The sequence below is a fragment of the Arvicola amphibius genome, chromosome 4, assembly GCF_903992535.2.
Source record: "Arvicola amphibius chromosome 4, mArvAmp1.2, whole genome shotgun sequence".
In the NCBI taxonomy this organism is placed as follows: domain Eukaryota; kingdom Metazoa; phylum Chordata; class Mammalia; order Rodentia; family Cricetidae; genus Arvicola; species Arvicola amphibius.
The window spans coordinates 20,587,166-20,612,895 of record NC_052050.1 but is presented as its reverse complement, the minus strand read 5'-3'; the positions used below and the strand labels follow the sequence as shown (position 1 = coordinate 20,612,895).

Genomic DNA, 25,730 nt, shown 5'->3' with positions numbered 1-25,730 from the left:
GCCTAAGCCTCACATGGAATTGCTGACATTTTTAGGGCCACAGGCATACCGTCCACACTTTGTTTGATTATTTATTTGTATTTGTTTGGTGGACAGTGGATCTTGCTATGTCGCCCAAGCTGGCCTAGAAATTCTGGGCTCTATGGCCCTCTTACCTCAGCTTCCTGCTGTCAGGAGGCTACAGGTGTCTAACAATACACCTGCCCTAACAGCATTTCTTTATTTTTTTTCTGTGCTTGGGATTGAACCTTAGGCATGGCAAGCATGTATTTTTATCTCAGAGCCATACCCCCGGCTTCCAAAGCATTTAAAATTTGATCTTGTCGAACAATGCCGTATCTTCTGATTAATGGGTGTATCTACTTCCTAAAGTTGCTGTGAGAGAACTAAATGAGTCTGTATTTATAAAGCATTTAGAAAATCTCCCGGATCAGAGTAGAATATTAATCATTGCACTCACCTCTCTCTACCTTGCATTTTTTTTAATGCTTTGCAGCTCTGGTTGGCCTGGCTTTCACTAGGAGGCAATCCTCCTGCTTCAACATCCCATTACTAGGATTATAGGTATGAGCCACTACACCCCACTTTCTCTCTTGTAAGTATTGGAACTTATTTCTCAAGGTATTTCTCAGACGGGAAGTGTATCTGCTCCATTTTCCTATCTGTGACACCTAATATTGTTTGGTTCACAGCAGACTTCAGCAGATATATTGCCTATGAGATATTATCTAGCGGACAGAAATCCCATCTCTGACCATAAAGCAAGGTGATGGGTAAAAAAGTAGATATGAATCCCTAAACATAGACATTTGGAACTGGCAAGAGACAAGATGGCCAAGGACAGAGCATGGAAGGAAAATAAACAGAACAGTGGGAACAGGTAGGGTGTCTGGTAGGCAGGAAAGGAGAAAGAAAAGGAACTATAGGGCCCTGAAGAAGGCTTAGCAGGTTAAAGCGCTTTCAGGCAAGCTTGATGCCTGAGTTCAGTCCCTGGGAAACACATGGAGAGAACCAACTCCCAAATTGTCCTCTGACCTCCATGCCTGTGCCATGGAACAAGGGCACACAAATACACCCAATAGTTAAGTTAGTTTTACTATTTATAAATACCTCTGCGAGGATGTACTTTCAGGGAAGCCAGGAAAAGGGTTCAAGGAAATAAAAGGTAGTCAGGGATAGGTTTCTTTCAGGTAGTGGAAGAAACATTTGTGTTTGTGGTTAGCAAGCAGCTGACTCTGAGGTTAGTTTTTTTTTTTTTTTTTCAAGTCTCTGAGGAAGGAAGTGACAGTCATTGTGAAATCGTTTTTTTCTAACATTCGGCAGGCAGGATTTCAACTGTGGGTCCCTCTCTGCCTTGCCAGGAAAGCAAAGGAGCTGGGAAATGTGGATATGGTAAAGTCAGGTCTCAGAAATGCTCCTTCTCAGGAGACCTGTGACATCTTCAATTATCATATTCAATAGAAAAATCTAAATAAAATGTTCACCACCGTGTCCATCATTTTGTTCGGGCTTGCAAAACAGGTTTTGAAGGGTTTTTTTTTGCCCAGACCTACAAAATTATCAAATTATCAGCACCAGGTTCTTTTTTTTTTTTTTTTGGCTTTGTTTTTTTAATCTGAAATATCTCGTTCACAACACTTGAATTTCAATAGAGTTCCACCACCCACGGAGACTGACTTACCAGTTCTCCTAGTTCTTCCTGATGGGTCCGGTTATTAACACCGACTCCCTACTGCTCTCTAATAGAGGGAAAAGTGACTCTTAATATTTAGGAAATGAGCTTTTAAAAAATAGTAGGTAATATCATTTTGCATTCAAAAGATATACGAGGAACTGAAAACTCCTACGTGGCCAGATGGGTTCACGGGAATCTACTAAGCAAGATAAAAATAGTCATTTTCTCAACTGGGTCATTTCTTGTCATTTGTCTAAGTGTAAACCCTAGGCAGCTAATGGAAGAATGAATCCTGTACTTCGTAAGAGAACGAGATCGGCGTAAGTTTTAAGTCGCTCTCCAATCTGGGGCTCAAATATTTTCAGGGGTGGAAGAATGGCAAAGGATGTGTGCGTGCAGAGAAGACGAACTTTGAAGCCCCCTGTAGCTCTCACATCATTCTATAAACATCCATTTCTTTCACGCTGCTTCCAAGAAGGGGTTGTGGATCGGTTCCCTGGAAAATAGAGATGGCAGGTAACCTTGCTCCGAGGATAATAGAAAGAAAGGATTCTGACAGGCTCAGAAGCCAAACACTTCAGAAAGGCACACGCCCAGCAATGACGATTCCAAACGCTCCCGGTTAGAAATCACAACGCCGGAACAAAGATGGCGTCAGCACGGGAAGACTCGCCCGCGCCCCCTGGATTCTGCACTGCGGCAGCCCGGCAGAGGCAGCATCCTATTGGTCAACTGCGATGAAGTCATCTTGGGGGCGGGACTCGGCGGTGGCGTGGGGGCGGAGCCTTGCTTGCGTACCTCCTCGGGACTCGGCTCTGCCGGAGCCGGGGGCTTTGCTGCGGCGGCTGCGGTCGCGGCGGCGGTGCGGGCCAGAGGTGAGTGAGGGTTGTGGAAAGAGCGCGTCCCGGAGCGGCCTTCAAGGGGACCTAGGGGTACACTCCGATACTCCGGCCGCTTGTCAGAAGAATCAGCGGGGGTCTTAGGTCTCTGAGAGAAATGTGAGGGGGCTCATCCTCCTGTTCAGACACCTTCATGTGGGCAGAGGAACTGGAGGGCCATTGCTCCGGGAGGACCCGTGAGGGGGGGGGGGCGACAGGATAGAGGAGATCGGATAGGCTGAGGGATCCGAGGGAATTTCTTAAAGGGTTTTAGAATTTGGGGGTTTCTCCCTTACCCTGGAGACAGGTTGTGCCTGGTCCAGAGAATTTCTGCTTTCTCACTGTGCTGCCCAGAAATGAAGCAGGTGACGACAAATGCCCCCTGCTAGGAAGGGGTAATTAGAAAACCCGAGCGAGATAGAGTCCTCCAGGGAGGACGTAGAATTTGTTTTGGATCCCCCTTTGCAGAATTATTCTTTGTTCATGCTTCATTTCGTGACCCCCGGAAACCCTTTTCCAAATTTGTTTTGTGTTTGGTTTCAATGGGGGTAGAGATAGCCTTAGACAGGCCTGTAATCATGAAGGAACAGGAGGAGGGCGGCAACTCGTTAGAGGCTGTCATTTCTGGCAGCTTCTGGTCTATGCCGATCAGACATGATTTCATATATTTTGAGGTTGTGGCATCCATCCTTGTTCAAGGTGGCGAGGACTGGTAATAGCTCCTGTGGGTGATTCACATATGCACAGTCTTAAGTCAACCCACATAATCTCTTGAGAAACCCTTGCTCAGTAGAGTGTGTTTTGCTGTCCTTGAGAACACCAAAAGCAGAAAGGATTTGTTGTTCGGGTTCCTCAAAATGTCTTCCTGCCTTCCCAAAGATCAAATCTCTGAAATGTCAGTCTCACTTATCAGTCAATATGGAATATGCATGACCTTACGACGTTAAAATAATGTAGCGTATGATCTGCTGACATTAGATATTGCAGACCGTGCTCTACCTGAGCTGAACGTGAGCTTATCGAGAGTAAATAATTGGAATTTCAGTACCACTGATAGCGCCCGTGGTGGCTGCCCTGAACGGAAGTCTTCCGTGGCTCATAGGGGAGACACGACAGGTGGAAACGGCAGTCCTTTGAGGATGGGGATGAGAAGAAGGGAGCTGCCAAGGTGGAAGGCTTCTCCTCTGGCTTGTTAAAATTGCTTTGTCATTACCAACGCCTTCCTGTCACGCCTGAGTTGAAATTGAGCTGATTGCGGTGGGCTCCATTGTCTTTTTAAAATGTTGTTTACATATTGGGATGCCTTAGAAGAAGAGTGCTGTTTTGCCCTGGAGTTTGGAAGCTTGATCCCTTTAACCATAGCTTTAGGAAAGTACTGGGGATTATGGGTGTTTAAGTGGGCATCGTCAGTTGGGGAAGGAAAGCTAGTCACATCTTTTACATAAGAGGGTAAAGTCTCTTGTTTCTTGCTCACCAAACAAAACAAACCCAAAGTAAAACAACGAAGAGGACCCTTTTTAGCAAGAAAATTCTGTCCAGAGTGAAAAAACAAACAGTAACAACAAAAAGCTCTGGGTTTGTTGGTGTATTCCAGTAATCCCAGAACTATGGAGGTGGAGGAGGCAGGAGGATCGGGAGTTCAAGGCCAACCTCCACTATGTTGCCTTTGAGACCAGCATAGGTTATACAAACAAAATAAAAGCAAACCTCCAGGTGCTGTGAATGCCACTGTATCATATTACAGAGCTTTTTGGAGTTCCCAGCTCCTGTCCTTAATCTGCACATATTATTCCTTTGTATTGTGTTCCCCAAAGTACTGTCAGTCAATCCTGATGTCAGTTACAAAGGAAGTGACTCTTTGTCGGGATCTGTAGTCTGGGATTTAGTAATGACTTTTCTTAATTTTTCTTTTTCTTTTTTTCTTTTTATTTATTTGGTTTTTTCAAGTCAGGGTTTCTCTGTAGCTTTGGAGCCTGTCCTGGAACTAGTTCTTATAGACTAGGCTGGCCTCGAACTCACAAAGATCCTTCTGTCTCTGCCTCCCAATTGCTGGGATTAAAGGCGTGTGCCACCACCGCCCGGCTATTTTTGCACCTTTCTAAGCCAGAGAGCAAGACTTCTCACAGGGCATGCAAGAAATAAAGAACCTCACCTGGTGTTGTTTGTCCTTGGTCCTAGTGGTTAATTCTCAAGCCCTGTCATTTTCTCCCTTGCCTCAGATTGAAGTGAACCACAGATACTTACTGACTACTCTCTGCCAACATGGGGGAGCTTTTCCGGAGCGAGGAGATGACGCTGGCCCAGCTGTTTCTACAGTCAGAAGCTGCTTATTGTTGCGTCAGTGAATTAGGAGAACTCGGAAAGGTTCAGTTTCGTGATGTAAGTGGAAGCTTTTTGATCACCGTCAAACTGTTTTTTTGTTCGTTATGGTTAACTGCTTTGTCACGAGTGTTTTGCCTTTTACGTGCAAAGTACCATCCTAGCACTGGCTTAGTATTGTGTAAGCTTCGAGTTGTCCTTTTGTCTTTCTAGAGATGGAAATGGTTTCAGCGAACTCTTTTACGGTCGTTTGCTGATTCTTTCTTGGACAGTCATCCTTAGCTGGGCATGATGGTTTATCCCTATAATGCTAGCACATGGGAGACTGAGACAATGAGGTGATGAGCCTGAGGAGGAGACCACAACAACAAAAAGCTCAAAAGAGAAACAGACTGATCATGATGGATGGCAAATGGCCCGAGATGCCTGTACTTTGAAGATGTAGGAGTATTATGAATTCAAGGTCATCCTTGGCTATATAATAAGTGTGAGGCCAGCTTGAGCTACGTGAGACCTTGTCTGGGGAAAAAAAGAGAAAAAAAGAAAATGATTTTAAGTGCTCTCAAGGGAATGCTGGCAGAGGATACCACACTAATCTATTACTCTTACTTTATTTGGGTCCCTTTAACATCACAACCTGATATGTAAGACAACAAAAACTGTAGTTTTTCCATGCAGTAAGATCTAAAAGAAAGTTTTAAAACAAAATCAGAGACAGCTATATACATAACAAAACTTACCTGGTATGTAAGTTAGCATATACTATATGTTTTTGGATACTTGGAAAGGATCTCAAAACAAAAAGGATAGTCTAAGTTGGTTTGTTGTTGTTGTTGTTGTTTTGTTTTTTAAAATATGCTCTGGGAGTTTATAATTTGAACAAGAAGATACTGTGCACACAGATGAAAGGTGTAGGTAGTCCGGAGGGTCCCTGACTCAGCTCCTACATTCTCAGAGTTCCAGGGACTTTTCATAGCCTTCGTAATGGTCATGATTTCACATTTATCAGTGGGAAGAGTTGAGTAAACTCCCTCCTCACAATGTTCTAAACCCCATGAAGACAAGGACATTCTCTGTTGTTGCTCGTAATTGTGTCTTTAGTACCTGTACAAAGTTTTAAATCATGATTGGTTGGGATGAGTGGGTGAATTAAACCAGAGTGATCAGAAATGGATAGGATTAACTAATAAAGGTCCTGGAGTTGGCGGACTGTCAAGAAGCTCTTGACAAGGTGGTTCTTCTGGCAATACTGTACACACTGTGCTCTCTGTGTATTCAATAAACTTGCCTTTAAAAAAGCAAAACGAAACGAAACAAAAGCCTGACATGATAACTCACATCTCGGTGCTTGGGAGGCATAGCCAGGAGGATAACCATGAATTTGAAGCCAACATTATCTACACAGTGAATTCTAGGTCAGCCACTGCTACATAGTTATTATAACTAAGAGGTTATTGTAGTACAGCTTAGCTGCTATGCTCGCCACATTGCAACCTTCACTGAGTTCCTAGTTCTGGAAAGGTGGCTATGGGGGCATATGTTTGTGATTCCAGCACAAACTGAGCCATGTGGATCCCGGGAGTTTGCTAGCCAAGACAACCTAGCCTCATTAATAAGCCCTACTGAAAGATCCTGTATCAAAAAGCAAAATCAAAACAACAACCAAACAAACTATGGTAGGAACAACATCCAAGGTTGAGCTGTGGCACTCATGTGCATGGGTGTACTCTCTCTCTCTACACCGATCTCACACACACACACACACACACACACACACACACACCCCACAGAGTATCACCAAGTATCGCATACTCATGTACATAGCATTTTAGATGTTGCCATAGAAACCCAATGGAAGCACCCATGTGTTATGCTCCCTTTGGCTCTTCCTTGTTACAATTGTATCAAAAGGCCCTTGCCCAGATGTGAAGAAATAGACCAATCTTACCGGTATAAGATAAGATCTCTTTTTTTTTAATTTATTTTTTTTTTACAAACTATCTTTTCATTTTACATGCCAAATTCAGTTCCTATTCCCTCCACTTCTATTCCCTCCATCTTCCCCCGACCTTATCCCCCCCCCCCCCCCATCCACTCCTCAGAGAGGGTAAGGCTTCCCATAGAGAGTCAAAGTCTAGCACATTGCTTTGAGGCAGGACCAAGACACTTCCCACTATATTTAGGCTAAGCAAGGTTTCCCTCCAGAGAGAATGGGTTCCAAAAAGCTAGAAAAAGCAGTAGGGATAAATCCTGGTCTCACTGCCAGTGGCGCCACAGTCTGCCCCAGCCATACAACTGTCACCCACATCAGAGGGCCTAACAGAGACGGAGAACAAGGAAAGAGATATCTTTTTTTTTTTTTTTTTTTGGTTTTTCGAGACAGGGTTTCTCTGCAGCTTTAGAGCCTGTCCTGGAACTAGCTCTTGTAGACCAGGCTGGTCTCGAACTCACAGAGATGGAAAGAGATATCTTGATTGAGGGAGCCATTACAGGGCTAGCAAGAAACCTGGCACTAGAGCAATCTTGTCTTGCATTTTCTGTATGTCCAGTTGGTATCTGTCTGTGGGCAGGAGCTTTCCTCTTCTGTGAACTGTGTGTTCCTTCTTCATCTGTCAGTGGAACGCCTTGACTTTTGCTTATTGACTTGTGAGGTTTAACAAGTTCCCCACGTATTCTAGGTGTTGCTGTTTTTTCTTTCTCTTTCTCTTCTCTCTTCCTCCTCTTACTCCCCCACCCCCACTTCTTTTTGTGACACAGCCTTGCTTTGTAGCATTGACTGTCCTGGAATTCACTAGTCAGACTGACCTTAAACTCACAGATATTCCTTTTGCCTCAGCCTCACCCAGTTCTGGGATTTCAGGTGTGCCTACTATTCTGTTCTTGTTCAATATTTATTTGTGTGTGTGTGTGTGTGTGTGTGTGTGCTCGCGCGCACGCGCATTCATATGTGTAATTGCTTGTGTACACTTGCATGTGCACATGTGTGTACATGTCTGTAAAGGCCAGAGGTCAATATTGGATATATTCCTCAGTTTCCACCTTAGTTTTTTTATTCTTTTTCCTTTTCTTTTTCTTTCTTTTTTTTTTTTTTTTCTTTTTTGAGACAGGGTTTCACATAACAGCTCTGGCTGTCCTGAAGCAGGCTGGCGGCAAACTCGTAGAGATCTGCCTGCCTCTGCCTCCTGAGTGCTGGGGTTAAAGGCGTGCGCCACCTTAGTTTTTGAGACAGGGTTTCCTCACTGAACCTGGAGCCTGTCCGACTTTCTTGAGCTCGAGTCTTCATGTTTCCATGGCAGGCGCTTCACTGACTGAGCCATGTCCTCAGCCTTGCTCTATTATTAAAGATAAATTTGATCACTCAATTAAGGTATTATTTCCCAGACTTCTCCACCGTAAAAGTATCTTATCCCTTGTATAATTAATAAGTAATCTGGGGTGATACTTTTTGAAAGCTGTGTGACTATCCTGTTTCCCAGAACTGTTTTACTCAATAGTTTTTAAAAATATTTGTTATTATTATTTTTTTATTGACTTTTTTGAGATAGGGTCTCACTCTGTAGTTCTGACTGTCCTAGAACTCCCTATGTAGATCAGACTGGCCTCGAATTCAAAGAGATTCGGCTGCCTCTACCTCCTGAGTGCTGGGAATGAGTAAAGGCACTATACCCAGTTTATTTATTATTTTTTAAATATTTTAAAATTTATTTACTTAATTATTTTGGCTTTTCAAGATAGGGTTTCTCTGTGTAACAGCCCATGCTGTCCTGGAACTCACTGTAGACCAGGCTGGCCTCAAATTTACAGAGATCTTCCTGCTTCTGCCTCTCAAGTGTTGGAATTAAAGGCGTGTGCCACCACTGCCCTGCTTAAAATCCATTTTTGATTATGTGTACTTGCATGTATTTGTATGTAGGTGTGCACATGTGAGTGCAGACGGCTGACGAGACCAGATCCCCTCCAGAGCTGGAGTTACAGAGGGTTGTGAGCTGCCATGTATGGAGGTGCTGGGAGTGGAAGAGCGAGTGTTTTTAACTGCTGAGCCTAGGTTACAATGTAGTAAAAATATTTTTTTTCCTATATAACTTGTGTGGAAACAGGAGGATCTGGAGTTCAAGGTCATCCTTAGCAGTTCAAGGTCATCCTTAGCTACGTAGTAAGTTCAAGGCTATCTTGGCTGTATATTAGATTTTGTCTTAAAAATTCCAACTACCGGGCTAGAGAGAGGTTAAGAGTACTTGCTGCTCTTTGGGGACCTGAGTTAAATTTCCAGCACCCACATCCCAGTGTGGATCTCCAGCTCCTATTACTACTTTAGAGAAAGGTACTACCATACCATTCATCTATTCCCTCATATATGAGTTTATTTATGTATTTATTTATTCTTGGTGCTGGAAATTGAACCTAGGTCCTCGTGTGTACTAGACAAGTGCTTTGACTATGAGCTACATTCCCAGCCCTTTTTATTTTGAGACACGGTCTTACTAAATTGTCTGTGCTGGCCCTAAATTTGCACTGTAGCCCTGACTAGCTTTGTACTTAGAATCCTATTTCAGCTCGTGAATAGCTGGGATTATGAGGCCTGTACCAAGTCCAGCTTTGTTAGTTGTTTGAGACAGTCTCCCGCAGCTCAAGATGATGACTAGCTTCTGATGGTGCTGAGGACAGCATTAAACTCCTAGTTCTCCCACCTCTACTTCCCACGTCCTAGGATTACAGTTAACTACCTGGCTCACACATTAGTTTTTGTTTTAAGTTTTTTGTTGGTTTTGCTGGTTTCTTTTGTTGTTGTTATTGTTTTGAGACAGGGTTTTTGTGTACCCTTGGCTGTCTTGGAACTCTCTGTAGACCAGACTGGCTTTGAACTCACAGAGATCTGACTGCCTCTGCCTCCTGAGCGCTGGAATTAGAGGTGTGCACCACCATTGCCCAGCTTGCTTTTAAGTTTTTGTGTTTTGGGGTTTTTGTTTGTTTGGTTTTGGTTTTTTGAGACAGGGTTTCTCTGTAGCTTTGGAGCCTGACATGGAACTCACTCTGTACACCAGGCTGGCCTCGAACTCCTAAAGACCCACCTACTTCTGCCTACAAAGTGCTGGGATTAAAGGCATGCGCCGCCACCATCGCCTGGCTTGTTTTTAAGTTTTATTTATTATTATTATTAGTAGTAGTAGTAGTTGCGGTGGTGGTGGTGGTGGTGGTGGTGGTGGTGGTGGTGGTGGTGGTGGTGGATAGCTTTTTGGAGTTGATACTGTCCTTCTAGCTTTATGTAGATTCTAAGGGATGAACTCAGGTCACCAGGCTTGCACTGTCTCCAGGCAAGTTCCCTTACACTGGAGCTGTCTTGCCTACCCTTCAATAGTTGAATATTTTATTCCTGGACTGGAGAGATGATTCAGTAGTTAAAACACTCGCTGATCTTCCAGAGGAGCCAAGTTTGGTTCTCAGTTTTATATCGCTCCAGTTATATGAAATCAGATCATCATATCTCTGTGATGTCCAAGGGATACCTATACCATGTACAAACAAACACACACACACACACACACACACACAGAGAGAGAGAGAGAGAGAGAGAGAGAGAGAGAGAGAGAGAGAGAGAGAGAGAGAGAGAGAGAGAGGGAGAGAGAGAGAGAATGTATAATGTATTCCTGGAGTCAGAAAGATGACTCAGAAGGTAAAGAGGCAGTTCTTGTCAAGGCTGATAACATGAGTTTGATCTGATCCCTGGAACCCATGTGTGGAAGGAGAGGTCAACTCCTGCAACTAATCCTCCCCCATCCACATGTGTACTGTGGCAAGGGTGCACCCACCCATGTGAATACACAAATACACACAGAGTAGGTAAGTGAATATGGAAGGATGTATCCCTAGTAGCTCAGACTCTTTACTGTCTCATCCAGTTGCCATTTCCTCCCTACCCCCTTCTAGCTGGAAGTCTGTGCACTTTGACCTATACCTTCTACTCACCACACTGCCTTTCTGTCTCCCTCTCTGGTAGCCATTTGGTAGCCATCTCAATACTTCTGTAATTCAACTAAGACTCAACATGTAGAGGACTGGAGCAATGGTTCCGAGGTTAAGATCACTGACGGCTCTTCCAGAGGGCTCACATGGCAGCTCACAGCCATAATTCAGGTTCCAGAGGATCTGGCATCCTATTGGCCTCTGAGGTGCACAGACATACATGTAGACACACCACCCATCTATACTCACAAAAATCTTAAAGAAAAAAATGTTAATAAATAGTAAAATGAAACTGTACATGTAGGTAAGATGCAGTGTGCCTGGTGTGTTCACTTTGTGTCTCAGCCCATGTTGTCCATACATCCCTTGGTAGGTTGATTCTACGTTAGTTACTGGGAGTAGCCCTATATACTGATTTCATTTCTTCTGTGTACCTAGAAGTGGGGTTTCTGGACTGTATGGCAGTCCTACCTGCTCCATGCCAGGACTGCACTGAGGTGTCCATGCATGATGGGTTAAGTAGTTTACCGGTCAGCTACATCGCCATCTCTTGGTAGTTTTTTTGTAAAGAATTTTTGTTCCCCCCCCCTCCAGGAGCTGCCGTTTTCCATATGACAGTATAATTCTATATTTCTGTCAACAATACACAGAGTTCTCTTCTGTCGACATCCTCATTTTAGTTCATACCTCTCCTCTTTTCAGACAAGGGCTTGCTAGGTAGCCCAGGCTGGCCTATAACTCGCCTTGCTCTCCAGGCTGCCTTTGAACTTCCAATCCCTGCTTCTGTAGAGTTGGGATCACTGTGTGAACCACCAAGCCTGGCTCCCATCTTTCTCATAAAAGTCGTTCTAACAGGTGTGAGGAGATACTCCTTGTGGTATGGCTTTAGTGGATGGATAAAGTCAGACTGTCGCCAGAAGGTGAGCACCTGTGACCTGGCTGCCTAAGATCCAGGTGGTGGGAAGGAAGGGCACTCATCACTTTGGCTGATTCCTCTCCATCCCAGATGTGCATTGCAGCAGCAATGAGGCTTTTAGCTTCAGCTTGTGTGGCTGGATCGGTAGACAGTTTTGACTAGAGTTGCATTACACACTGGAACAAAATTAAGGTTCCATTTCTGGGATGTGTCGCTTATAAAACAGGAGGTAGACTCGGTGTTTGAAGTCTGCTATTATGTTCTTGTTTTTCAGTTAAATCCAGATGTGAATGTTTTCCAGAGGAAATTTGTGAATGAAGTTAGAAGATGTGAAGAAATGGATCGAAAGCTTCGTATGTACAGTTTGGTCCTGTGTGACATTCCTATAGTGAATCATTGTCTTAAATTAGGGTCACTAGTCCTCTCGGCTAAGGAATAAAGCTGTACAGTAGGACAAGGGAAGAGGGCCGGGGAGATGCTCAGCAGGTGAAAGCACTTGCCATACGTGCCTGAAGATCAGAGCGCAGTCCTGGAACCTGTGCAAAAAGCCAGACACGGCTGCCCGTAGGATTCTAGGTACTCTCCAACCTGTTGTTTCTGTGCAGTGTTTTCAATAAGCAACAGTAAAAAAATAACCAGAACCAATGTGGTGGTGTACATCTGAAACCTCAGCATTCCTACAGTGAAGTGGGAGGCCAGATACCCAGAGTACCTGAGCAGCAGACGCAAGGAGCAGGGTGGAAGGCGAGAACTAGCTCCCAAAAGTTGTCCTCTGACCTCCACGTGAACACCTATACTCACATGCACATATACAAAGTAAACTGGTTAAAAGATTTGAAAAAAGAGAAGGAAAAGGATCTGCAACCATGACATTAAGATGAACTTCTTGTATATAAATAGACTTTATGGTGTTTAAGCTAAATAGTGCTTAAGGGAAATCTTGTTCAAAGACAAGCTGAGGCCGACCTGGAACTCTGTGTAGTGATCCTCCTGCTGTGGCTTTTGGAGGACCGTGGTTACCTATATAAAGCCACTGTGTTTAGATTCTCATGGATTTTAACAGCATAACTGTGTTACAGAGCTTTAAAAGCTAGAGCCCAGAATACTATCAAATTTAGAGTTAGCTGAGCCACCTTTTCATCTGAGCAGTTTATGAAAAATGGAACATTCACTGAGGCGTTACCGAAGGCTAGGGTGTTAATGAGCAATTAAAACCTGTATTCATTCCCTGCAACACACCTTTGAGGAGTGGGGGCTGCACTTTAACCCCAGCACTTTAGAGGCACGCAGTTCCTGTGAGTTCACACCAGCTTGGTCTGCATAGGCACTGTCAAAATAAATAAAAGGACAGGCGTTGCTCTCGTTAAGGGACTAAAACACCTGTGACTTCCTTGACATAACCGAGATATAAGCAGTCATAATGGAACCAGCATTTGAAACTAGGTCTTTCTGTTTGGCTCCATCTTGCAACTCTACCAAGCCCATAGATAACTTGTGTTGTATTCTTAAAAAAAAAAAAAAAAAAAAGATGGTAGTTGTCATGAAAATACTCTTATACTCTTTTGGTGTTTTGGGCCCTTTTATGCTTAATTTTTTACTTTTGGTATTTTAAAAATGGCCTAATTGTTTCAAATTAAGTGTCCTGTTAATGCTGTATTCTTCTGAAGCTTGGATTAACCAATAATACCCACAGAGAGAGCCGTCATACCTGAAGGAAGCATGTCACATAGGGTGGAGAGGTGAAGTGGCTGCAAGCCAGTTTTAACCTCAGAGAAAGCCAGACCTGCCTGCGCCTATAAGCACAGGTGGAACCGGGAGAATGTAGTTCAAGGTCATTCTCAGAACAACAGCAAAGGCCAGGAGAGAGAAAGGAAACAGTTGTGGGCTTGACCACTCTCCCTCAGACAGCTTTCCAGAGTGCAGAGTGCAGGAAAGTAATGTATGGAGAGAAAAGGTTCTTTTGTTTGTCAGTTCTTCCTAGGGTGAAGCTCTTTTTAACCAGGCGTTAGGTGTGTGTGTGCGCGCGCGCGGGTGTGTGTGCACGCGCGAATGTGTGTGTGTGTGTGTGTGTGTGCACATGCTCGTATGTGTGTTTTCTCAAATAATGCGGATTCCAGGCATAACCCTACATGTGAGAACTCTGACTCTATGTTCTAGGATTTGTTGAGAAAGAGATAAGGAAAGCAAACATCCCAATTATGGACACTGGTGAAAACCCAGAGGTGCCCTTCCCCCGGGACATGATCGACTTGGAGGTAAACAGTTCTCAGATGGCTCTCCACATAAATGCAGGGATAGCCTTCCTGAGTGGTTGGCGTAGAGGAATTCTTACCAACCTTGTGTATTCTCTTTCATTGTAAATGTTTTCTAGGTAGGACTGAAGTGAATTCTCTCCTTTATAATTTCAAACATATCTCACACAGAGATAACATATTATAATATGCCACCAAATTAATGCTTATTGGGTTACTGGTCCCTTGATAGCTGATGACCCTCACACACTAAATGAATAAACAGCAGTGAGCTTTTGATATTTTTGAGTGTCTGACTCCTCCCAAGAAACTCTCTGAGTGAGTGTGCAGTGGGATCTGTAGACAAAGGCTCACATAAGTGCTGTCTCGCTTAAAGTTGCTCTTAAAAATCACAGCACTTGCTTGATAGCTGTAGCTGACAGGTTGCCATGGCAACAGTTCAGGAGTGCAAATTCTGTTAATGTCCTTTAGAGCAAGCACAGGGAGCTTAGTTTAAATTAACAGCTTTCTTTTTTAAACCCTAGGCCAACTTCGAGAAGATTGAAAATGAGCTGAAGGAAATCAACACCAATCAGGAAGCTCTGAAGAGGAACTTCCTGGAACTGACTGAATTAAAATTTATACTTCGCAAAACTCAGCAGTTTTTTGATGAGGTCAGACTATTGTTTCTTCTAGTACTTGAGCAGCTGGTACACCTGCACAAGTGGGCCATATTTTTATGCCAATAATTATTTTAATTTGCTAGTCTGGAAGCAATGCCGCTTTTGCACCGTTTTAGTTAAAGAATGTCAGGTTGCGTTCCATGTTCCATGGAGTACACAGCCAGCCATGGCGTCACGTATTTCCACATCCCCTGCAAACTTCCATCTCACAGCGGGGGGGGGCAGAATTTAAGGTTGACACATAAGTGCAGTGAGTTGCAATGTCTCTGTGACACTTGTAGGTATGTATTACAAGGTAAGTATAGCGTACATGAAGCTGAAGAGACAGGTGTCTGGTTGTGTGCAAACTTACGGTTACGTTTCCATCTCCAGACCTTTGCTCCTCAGATTCCTTTGTTCGCCCGCCTTGGCGATTCTTCTCAGCCCTTAGTTCTCAAGTCACACTGGTTTTCCTGAGTTTTCTCTGTGTCCTACGGAAGTATTGGTTTGATGCTAGTTTGAATTTTCCCACAGACAGTTAATTAGTTATAAGGAAAAGCGTTGCCAAGTTTTCCCTGGTACTGAGTTGCCAAATGACAGTTTGCCAGGGAGACTCCCTTTGAAAGGAGTTAGCTCAGATTTGTAGAATACTTCCTTCTCCTAATTAACCTTAGGGAGGATCATTCACGTTCAACCTGCGTGTGGTTTTCCTGATAGCCTAAAATATTGGTAGTGTTCTTTTTGACAGGTGTCGTTCCCGACCTAACATTAGACACCAGACATCACGCTAGTTACTCTTACTGATTCCACCCACAAAGTTGATTTCCTTTGCTTAACAAAAATCTTGACAGATTTTAGATATAGCTGGGCAGTGTTGGTGCACTCCTTAAATTCCAGCACTTGGGAGGCAGAGGCAGGCAGATCTTTGTGACTTTGAGGTCAGCCTGGTCTACAAAGCAAATTCCAAGACAGCCAGGGCTGTTACACGGAGAAAGAAACCCTGTCTCAGGGGGAAAAAAAGATATTTAGCTATAAAGAGTCCATCTCAGTTGGTGTCTGCTATGTGCTCAGTTTTACTTTAACTCCGCATTGCTCAAGAAGAGACCGGTCCTCCGTGCTTGTCAAGGTTCCCAACTAGCATTGACAGCCTCATCTGGAACCTTGAGAGAAGTATCAGTCCCTACTGCAGAGCAGACCTCCTAAGCTGGGAACCCTGGGGATGGGCCTGGCCATCTGTTTTAATGTGTTTTAACTCAGACATGCTTGTTTGAAAGCCACGGTCTAGAGAAAAAAATCTGCTAAGGAAGTGATCCATTTCTTAGTAACTATGGATTTGATTCAGACAAGTCATGCTAATTCAAAGAGTCTGTGGAGACAAAGACATGAGAAAAGCCCATGTGAATTTAACTACCTAGTCTTCCCATGAGTATGAATCTGGTTATAAAATAATAGAAATTCCCTGTGAATATTTGTTTGCTCCCCAAGTTGAGACTTTTGAGCCTGATCACTTTAGAGGACGTGAGACAACAATGAGGTCACCTCTCTGTAAGTGCTTAGAATCCTAGCCACAGGCAAAGCCACTTATGCCATAGGATCCCACTGATGTGAGATTCCTGGTGCTCACTGCCTGCATCTCAGTGTGTTCCTATCTGTTAATTCCTTGAGCCTGTGGTGAGCACTTACTGCTTCTGAGGTACAGGTTGTGAGTCGTTTGGTTAGATCAGGAAACCTGATTGTAGACCTGCATGTGCTCATAGATTGGTACTTTCCTAAGTGTGTCCGAGTGCCCTAGTGTATCCTGCCTGGTCTCACAGTCCAAGCTCAGCTACTTTTAGATTCATCTGGAGCTTCTCAACAGATAGCCTAGGCCAGCCTCGAATTTGAGATTTTTCTGATTGCCAACTCAAGGCCAACCTAAGCGATATAGTGAAACTCTCCCCTGCCTAACCTCCTCCCCCCCAAAAAAGAGTCCAGTCCAGTAAAAATAAGATGAACCATTTAAAAAGATGATTTATTATTAAAAAATTGTACATTAGGAGTTTGGCATGATGCATGCCTACAATCCTAGCGTTTGAGAGATGGAGACAAGAGGACCAGGAATTCAAGGCAGGCCTCAGGTCCACAGAGGGTTTGAGTTCAGACTGAGCTATGTAAGACCATGTCTCAAAAAACAGAAAGGAAAGAATATAAATGGAATTTTATTTTTGTTTTATGTTTATTAAATCTAAACATTAAGTGCTAGTCTTGAGAAAAGACTCCAAGTCTTTATGACCTTCATGCCCTATCCACAGTGGGTTTGTCTCTTTCTTATGCCAAGCTAGCCAGCCCCTCTCTCCCAGCCGCCTTGAACACAGGCCTGTCTGTGAGAGCCCCTCCACTGCTCTTTCCATCAGTCCCCTGCATCCCAGGTGTACACAGCAGTGCAGAAAGTGCCCTGGCCAGAACCACTGTGCTTTTCCTCACCACTTGTAGTCAGCACCTGGCCATGCTCGCCACAGTCTCAGCCAGGTCCCTTTCCATAGACCTTGCCCTCTGCCAAGTAGCGATTGCAGATGCTGCTGCCCTGAGCAGAGGCAGCCTCTCTGAGTGATCACGCTGGGCGTGCAGGCACACATGTAAGCAACACAGAAAGGTGAGCCAACCTGGGACCTCAGGTGTCGGAAATTCAGCTCCTCAGGAGATTTCGCTTCGTGTTTGAAATTGTAACGTCTGAAATGGCAGCAAACACTGCCAACCTCAAACCTCTCCTCTTTCCTGATAATTTGGTGAATAAATCAATAACTCATTGTAATCAGCCAAAAATGACTAAATCAGAAAATGCCGTTTCTTTATTGGTGATAAAAATTGGCAAGGTGTGTAGAAAGGGAAGAGTAAACATGTACCGAATATTCTTATGATTTAAGATGATTGTCAATTCAACGTAGCCATTTCTTACCCAGAGCATTTAAAATGATTTATTAATGATTATCCTTTTCTAGTCTTCTTGCTTATGAAGAGCGTAAGAGCTGGAGAGGTTTCTCTGCATCTTTTACCATAAGCATCCTAACATATGAGAGCGTAAAGAAGACTGGGAAAGTAATGGTTAATGGCATGCAGATCCCGCCTCCCTTCCCCTCTGCCTTTTTCACCCATCTGCTTTCTTTTTCTTTTCCATCTGCCGTTTCCTCTGGGTGAACACCTCAGTAGTGACATCATTTCGTTCTCGCTGTAGCTAGACAGTTAAAGTGTTCTCAGGAGCTGGTGGAGCTTGACTGGTCGTGCCGCTTATATTGAAATGCTGCAGACAGCTGAAGTTCCGTTCCGCAACTTGCTCTTTGTAAGGTGTGGCTTTCAGGGTTCTAAACAGGGAAAGGGGCAACTCGGAGGAAATAGCAGGTGATTTAGAGAGCTTGGCAGTATTATTGTCAATAGAGAAGTGTGGTCTTGGGCTGGAGAGATGGCTCAGTGGTTAAGAGCACTAGTTACTCTTCTAGAGGATCTAGGTTCAATTCCCAGCACCCACATGGCAGCTCACAGCTGTCTGTAGCTCCAGTTCCGAGGATCTGACACCCTCACACAGACACACATGCAGGCAAAACACTAATGCATGTAAAATAATAAATCTTAAGAAAAGAGAGAGAGACAGAGAGAGAGAGAGAGACAAAGAGAGAGAGAGCTGTGATCTCTGTGATCGGGTTTTTGTAAAGTCCCTTAGTCCTGGTCACCATAGTTTCCCATCAGACACAATTTTGTTTATAATTTCTTGACTTTCCTATTGAAGGTTTGGTGTTCTTAAGTATAAAGTGGTGAAATTAGTATTTAAAAGTTGATCTTTCTGTTTCACTTTAATCCTGCTGTTTTCTTTAAACAGCCCAGATCTCATCTTTGGAGCAGTCCGGTCTAAGAACAGTTCACCGTTCTTGTCAGATGTCCCTTTAAGAGCACACATGCCCGGTACGAGCCCGGTTCTGGGAACCACATAAGGCAGTAGGAGAGTTTTGTGGGGAACAATCACTTTTATTCATTTTTCCAGTGGGCACCCCAAGAACCATTAGAATGTAGTAATTTGAATATCGGATTGCTTTCAGCTGGCTGATTTGTTTCTAGATTGAAAGAAAGAATCCTTTTCCACCCTTGTGGCAGCAAATGTCCCTGTTATCTCATCTTAGATGTTTCTAATCACATGACAGTATTTCTCTGCCCTGTGTGATTTTTAAAAACAAAACAAAAAAGCAGCCCTGGCCCTAACCTCCCAGAACAGTTGCTGTCTGTCACCTTTGGCCCTGCAGAGTTTTCTGGTTTGCACTGTTTGCTCTCTGTTTGTTACATGTATGGTCCATGACTTCACCATTAAGGTAAACGTGTGCCTTTGTTCCCCCTCACAGTTTAATGGACAGGATTAAGGTGAAATGGAAATTTGGAATGAAATGGAAGGGAATTTCTCCTGGTGTTTTCATTTTGCTTTTGAACAGGAAGGTTGTTCTGGCTTGTTCTAGTCTTTGGTCAAACCCATAGTGTGCGGATGTTAGGTCTACGTAGATTAGGCTGATCGGAGTTCACGTTTTAGGGCCGCTTCTCCGTTTGGTGAGATTAGGTGGTAAAGGGAGAGAGGTGAGGGGTACCAGACTCTGGGAATCCTTTGCTCTCATTTCATTGTATAAACTGTCCCCGGTGGAAGTCATTTTAAATCCAACCAATTCAGCAAGGCCAGGAGCTCTAGACTGTTTAGCTGTGGCCTCTAATTTACTTAATTCTTATTCTCTGCTATAAAGTCTACACAAACTTTTCAGCATCAGAATTCCTAGATTTCTAGTCAGAAAATACTTTATAAAATGTTTATTGGATGTTTTTACCTTTTTTTTTTTTTTTTTTTTTTTGCCTTTATGAATGCAACAGAGGACCAGGCCTGTCCAGCTTCTGTGTATCTTCTTCTTTTCTTCTTCTTCTTCTTCTTCTTTTTTTTTTTTTTTTTTTTTTTCGAGACAGGGTTTCTCTGTAGCTTTGGAACCTGTCCTGGAACTAGCTCTTGTAGACCAGGCTGATCTCGAACTCACAAAGATCCACCTGCCCCTGCCTCCCAAGTGCTGGGATTAAAGGCGTGTGCCACCACCGCCCAGCTTCTTCTTTTTTTTTTTCTTCCTGAGACAGGGTTTTTTTTTCTGTGTATCTCTGGCTGTTTTGGAGTCCTGGAACTTGCTTTGTAGACCAGGCTGGCCTCGAACTCACAGAGATCCACCTGCCTCTGCCTCCCTGAGTGCTGGGACTAAAGGTGTGCACTACCACATTGCTGCACTTATTCTTAGGAAGAAACTCTTTAAATCCTATGTTGGGGTATTTTATGTGTGGCCATGCTGACAGCACTCCTGTTTTGGATTTACCAAAGGCTGGAGGTGCCCTTTCTAGCTCTACGTCGCTTACCTGAAATAGCATCCTACCTCCCATGTGCTTGCACAGAAGCCTCCTTGGTGACTCTCTAGAAATGAAGTAGTCACGATATCTGCAGAGCTGTTTGGGTTTTTGTTTTTGTTTGTTTTTCTCTCAAAGAGAAGAGCTCATCTGCTTCCTGCGCAGGTTTATTTAGGAAAGTATTAAAGGAAAATGGCTTCCACCAAGTAGCAGGCTTATACATGTCACCGGCACTCCATGTTTTCCTTCCGTTCCTTAGTTCTGAAACCATCTCCCCGGATGCTCTTCTGGGGACGTTTTGCTTTCTTTAGCTCGTGTGTATTCCTTTGTTTTCTCTCTTTATTTCTCTCTCTTCTTTGTGGATATGTATGCTCTATCTTTTGGTGTTTTGGGTTTGTTTTGTTTTTCCTCTTTTTTCTTTTTTCTTCTTTTCTTTATTTTCTGAACCCATCTCCTGGTTCCTCGTTCCCTGCATGCCACTAACTATTTTCATTAGATATTAATTGATTTGTGAATTCAGGCTGAATTGCATCATCAGCAGATGGCGGATCCAGACCTGTTGGAAGAATCCTCGTCACTCTTGGAGCCAAACGAGATGGGAAGAGGCACTCCTTTAAGACTTGGGTAGGTAGCACTTCAGCCTTGGTGGGTTTGTGTTCTTCTTTGCTGTTCAGATGAGCAGCGAGTGGCCCCAAATATAGTGGTACATGTATATAAACTACCCTTTAGGAGGCAAAAGCAGAAAGAACATACCTTTGATGCCAAACTGGACCTCAGAGTGAGGTCCTATCTTAAACCATGGGCTGGAGACAGATCCAGTGGTAGAATACTTGCCTGACATGTCAAGACCCTGGGTTTTATCTTGGGTTGGGGGGCGTGGGGAATCATGAATCTAGGGACTAATTTGCGGTCAGAAGCCACTTTGTTCTGAGCCATTGAGCTGTTCCTAGGTTTGTCTGGATCAGTTCCTGGATTGTCTCTCAACCCTCTGTTGAGTCCAGAAATGAGGTCAGGCATTAGAGAGTGGCTGCCAGCCCTCTTGACACCATGTGCAGTGTATAATCCTCCACATTCCCTCCCTCTCTCCTGCTTTGTCTTAAGTCTCCCAGCCTGGAGTTCCCAACCTGACTCTTCTCCCCACAGCTTCGTGGCTGGTGTGATTAACCGGGAGCGGATCCCTACCTTTGAACGCATGCTTTGGCGGGTGTGCCGCGGGAATGTGTTCCTGAGACAGGCTGAAATCGAGAACCCGCTGGAGGATCCCGTGACTGTAAGACAAGGAAATTGTGTCTGGTGGAGTAGGTCTTGTAAAGTGAGCCCAAGCAGGAGCAGAGCATGGTGCCGTCAGAGACTCAAGGCTCACTCCCCTTTCTCTAACTTCTCCCTCCATGTAGACATTTTCCTCCGTGCAGACATGACATGCACATATTTTCAAACTTTACCCATGAAGGGTTTTTTTTTTTTTTTTTTTTTTTTTTTTTTGGGCACATTTTCCTCCTCAATTATTCTTAATTTTAGCTTTATATATTTCTTGTTACTAATCTGGGCTGAAAGAAAAATAGCCTTTTATGGAGACTAACATAAAATCAAGATACGTCGTTGCAAATTTGGCAGTATCATGTATAAAAAGATAGATTTCCTAAACCTTAATCTTTATTAGCTGATGAAAACTTCTCTTGGCAAGATTTTATTGTCTGCCTGTATATTGGGAAGATTAGAAACTTTAGCCTAGATACATGCCAAGTGAGGGTGATCTTTCCCACCCAGCTCTTGGAAAAAGTAGGACTAGTCTAATGTTTTAGCATTTGACTCAGCGAGACAAAGTTCATAGCAACATCTGCAGGAGGTGGGTCCTGACCTCAGGGGTCTCAGCAAAGGCTGGGGGCTGGGGGCTGGGGGCTGGGGCTGGGGGCTGGGGGCTGGGGCTGGGGGCTGGGGCTGGGGGCTGGGGGCTGGGGGCTGGGGCGTCGCTGAGTCAGCACAGTCATTCTCGCCTTCCATTTAGAAGCCTGCAGTTAGCTTACCTAATAAATGTCTTAACGTGCTATTTTTTGTCCTACTTTAACTTGGACGTTTCTCAGCTTTGGTGGGTAGCACCCTGTGGCTTTTACCCCTCACTGAGTAGAGACATAGTGAAGGCTTTAACCCAGGGTACTGTTTTCTCAGGCTGCTTGGGTTGTGGAAACATTGTAACCTGTAGTCATGGAGCCCTTCTCTGGGGTGTCCTGTCAAGTTTCCTCTCCATAGCAGGAAGATTATTTTATCAACAAATCCAGGAAAGCAGAACTTGGTATCTCCAGCAGAGCAGCTGCACCAAGAATGAGCCCCGTTTATTTAGCCAGGAGACTTAGGGATTAAGTATCTTGAATCCAGCTTTCGTCCCTTTTTGTCTTGTGGTAGCCTTCTAAAGTTGTTTTCTTCTATAAGAGCAGTCTTGGCTAATAGCTCATAAGCATATTTTTTTCTGATTTTTTTTTTTCTTGCTGTCCTTGTACTTGAGGTGTGAACTTGGTATTGTCCCTTGTTGCATACAGTCTAAATTTGTGTGATTCTCAGGATTCAACACACTGTTCTTGCTGGTGACTTAGTTCCTTGTATCCAGCCAGCTCTTCTATCTGTTTCTCTGTGCCCAGGAGCAGACAGGCTTCCTGCCTCCTCTCTGTACTTTTGTCATCCTGGAAATACAAGAGTCCAAGTAGAACCAGAGAAACAAGCTGCACTGTGCTGAGTAGCCCCTTAGCTTCTGTCAGGCTTCCGGTTGTGTCCGAAAACAGGAAGATGTTGTGGATCTGTGGTTATAGGGCAGCTATTCTCAGTGAAACTTAGGAGAGGGAGTAGGGGCAAAGTACAGAAGGCCATGTTCTTAGAGGAATCCTGGTGCCACCCAGGTTTAGCTGTTCCTGAACTTTTCAGCTAGACCTGGAAGTCCAACATTCAGGAGCCTGGGGCTAGGACTGCTAGGAGTTCGAGGCCCGTCTAGGCCACACAGTCAAGACCAGGCTAGCCTGGGCTGCAGCGTAAGACTGTCTCAAAGGAAGTTCTCATCTATATCGAGAGTTCTGAACTCTTGGTTTTCTCCTGGGGCCTAGGGCGACCACGTGCACAAGTCTGTATTCATCATTTTTTTCCAAGGCGATCAGCTGAAAAACAGGGTCAAGAAAATCTGCGAAGGGTAAGAACGCACACCTGCCTCCATCCAAGAGGCGCAGCTCTGCTGCCTGCTTACGGCTCAGAAAAGTGTCGCACAGATCCTCATTCCGCTTTGCACGCCGAGTGCGCTGCTAACTGATGTTGGGAATGCTTTAAACCATCAGAAGTAGCTCCAGAGTGCTGACTCCTCAAGCATTGAGGACTAGAGTTTAGATCCCCAGAACCCACATAAGTGCCAGGTGAACATGACAGCCACCTGTAATCCCAGCATTCAGAAGCCAAGACAGGATTCCTGGAGCCCTCTGTCTAGTTAGGCTCACTGCGTGGGTGTACTCTGGAATCAAGAGAGACTCTGCCTAAATAACCAAGGTGGAGAGAAATCCAGGAACATCCCTGGTGTCAACCTTGGATCTCCAAGACATGCACACACACATACATATAGGCACACCACACATATATACTCATACCTTCACCCGAAAAAGCCAGCCAAACTCAGTTTCATTATTCAGGGGCAGTGGGTTTACATGCCAGCATAGTGCCGTAGGCACTGTATAAACTCTATGGGATTCTGTGTTATGGATAGAAATTTCACCGTGTGATATAATAAAAATAATTTTAAATTTATTTTTTCTAAATTCTTTGCCAAAGATTGATTTATTTTGTGTTTTTGAGTGTTTTGCCTGTATGTATGTTTACGCACACGTGCATGCCTGATGCCCTTGGAAGCCACAAGAGAGTGTTGGATCCCCTAGAACTGAATCACAGGCAGTTGTGACCCACAGGTGCTGGGAACTGGACCTGAGGCCTGAAAGAGAAACACGTGCTCAAAACCGCAGAGCAATCTCTTCAGCCCCTTATTACTATTACTAGTAATTTTCTTAAATCTCACATTGATTTCGTAGCTACAGAGAATGTCGAGACTGTGCAGTGCTGTTGCTCTCTGAAGCCCACTTCACATAAGTGTTAGTGTTGATTGACACAGCAGCCTGACCTAATTGCGTTTGGTCCTACTGACTTATTCCTACTAAGTTAGCATTACCTTCCGAGGTGATGTAGATAACTATGTAATTTCAGTATTCCCGAGGCTGTTCCCATCTCTTCCAGGTTCCGAGCCTCCCTCTATCCCTGTCCTGAGACTCCACAGGAGAGGAAAGAAATGGCTTCCGGAGTCAATACCAGGATCGATGATCTCCAGATGGTACAAGGGGGACCCTGGGAATTTGACTTTGTGAACTACAGCAGTAATGAGCCAGTCTGCTCCCCTGAGTCCTTGACAGTCTGTTAAAGCACCTAAAGCAGTTGAGCATACCAAAAAAAGAAATGTGTGTGGGTAGAAAGTCCCCCTGGGAACTGGCAAAAGTCTCAGGGTAGGACTCTTAAAAATAGCGTTAGTCATCCTCCAGCGAGAAAGGAACGCCGAGAAAGGAACGCCGTGTGTCTGGAATCCTTACTGCCCGAGAGCAGCCCATTCCCCTGTGCTGCGTGACTCTGGGATGCTTTTTTTTTTTTTTTTTTTCCAATAATTCGTTTTCCTTAACTATGCTGAGCTAAGAAAAGGAAAACTCAAACAGTCCAGAAGTACATGTAGAGTCAATTTTTCTCACACACACTCTCCTGGCAGCCCCTTTTAACACATGATACAGTTTCCGGTTATCTTTGATCTTAACCACATGGGCCAGCCAAAGAGCCCAGAGTTGACTCTTGAAACAGAGAGAGACTGTTGGATTTTTATCAGTTTACAGTGCAAAAGTCATGCGCACCGTGTCCTAGCAGGGCTCTAAGATAAGAGTCATGATTCATGAGTGTTTGGAAGAAGACAGCCAGGAGAATGTCTTACTTTTTGAAAGAAAGAGTACAGTAGTTGTTTGCTGTCCTTACAGTGTTAATAAACATAGCTTATCTCGAGGCCTTTCTTTATGGCAGTGATATTGTCACACGTGATGGCTCCCATTTCAATTCCTTTCTCATTTTTCCCTTTAGCCCCCGCTGAGGATGACCCACCAGCTTGAACTATTGCTCCTTTAAGAGACTCATTTTCCTTCCTTTGTGCGTGTGTGTGTGTGTGTGTGTGTGTGTGTGTGTGTGCACGCGCGTGTGTGTGTGTGTGCTTGAGTGCATGGGGGTGGTGGGGATGGTGCTGCTAGGACTAGAACCTAGGGCCTGCATGCTGGGCAGATTCCTCTACTACTGAGCTATGTTCTCCTCCAAAACTCAAATTCCCTGAGCTAGAGACATAATTCAGTGGTAGCGTGCTCGGAGAACATGTACAAGCTCCGAGTCCCATCACTACCAGTGTAAGAGAACACATTTCTTATAATTTGACCAACCTCCACCACCCTAAACCCACAAACCCTCAAATAATACATTTTGCTAAGGGAAGAATAAGACTGTTCTCTGGTAACCCTTTTTAGAAAGCGATGCCACAGCTGAGCGTGGTGGTGCAGGCCTTTAATCCCAGCACTAGGGAGGCAGAGGCAGGGAGATCTCTGTGACTTTAAGGCCAGCCTGGTTTACAGAGTGAGTTCCAGGATAGCCAGGGCTGTTACACAGAGA

At 44.3% G+C, this 25,730-nt stretch overlaps 1 protein-coding gene across 2 annotated transcripts in view; it reads left to right on the top strand.

Annotated features, from left to right (window-relative positions):
- The first annotated feature begins 2,452 nt into the window (after nucleotides 1-2,452).
- Nucleotides 2,453-25,730, top strand: part of Atp6v0a1 (ATPase H+ transporting V0 subunit a1) — a 51,619-nt gene continuing 28,341 nt past the window's right edge. Inside the window, exons 1-9 of one of the 2 annotated variants that reach the window (XM_038324775.1) lie at nucleotides 2,453-2,550; nucleotides 4,773-4,932; nucleotides 12,024-12,102; nucleotides 13,907-14,004; nucleotides 14,526-14,654; nucleotides 20,569-20,651; nucleotides 21,171-21,297; nucleotides 23,117-23,199; nucleotides 24,282-24,375. In XM_038324775.1, coding sequence (XP_038180703.1) covers nucleotides 4,816-4,932; nucleotides 12,024-12,102; nucleotides 13,907-14,004; nucleotides 14,526-14,654; nucleotides 20,569-20,651; nucleotides 21,171-21,297; nucleotides 23,117-23,199; nucleotides 24,282-24,375 — 810 coding nt within the window. In that variant the 5' untranslated portion in view covers nucleotides 2,453-2,550; nucleotides 4,773-4,815. Of the gene's footprint in view, nucleotides 2,551-4,772; nucleotides 4,933-12,023; nucleotides 12,103-13,906; nucleotides 14,005-14,525; nucleotides 14,655-20,547; nucleotides 20,652-21,170; nucleotides 21,298-23,116; nucleotides 23,200-24,281; nucleotides 24,376-25,730 lie in introns of both variants that reach the window. The other variant, XM_038324774.1, reaches the window with a different exon arrangement.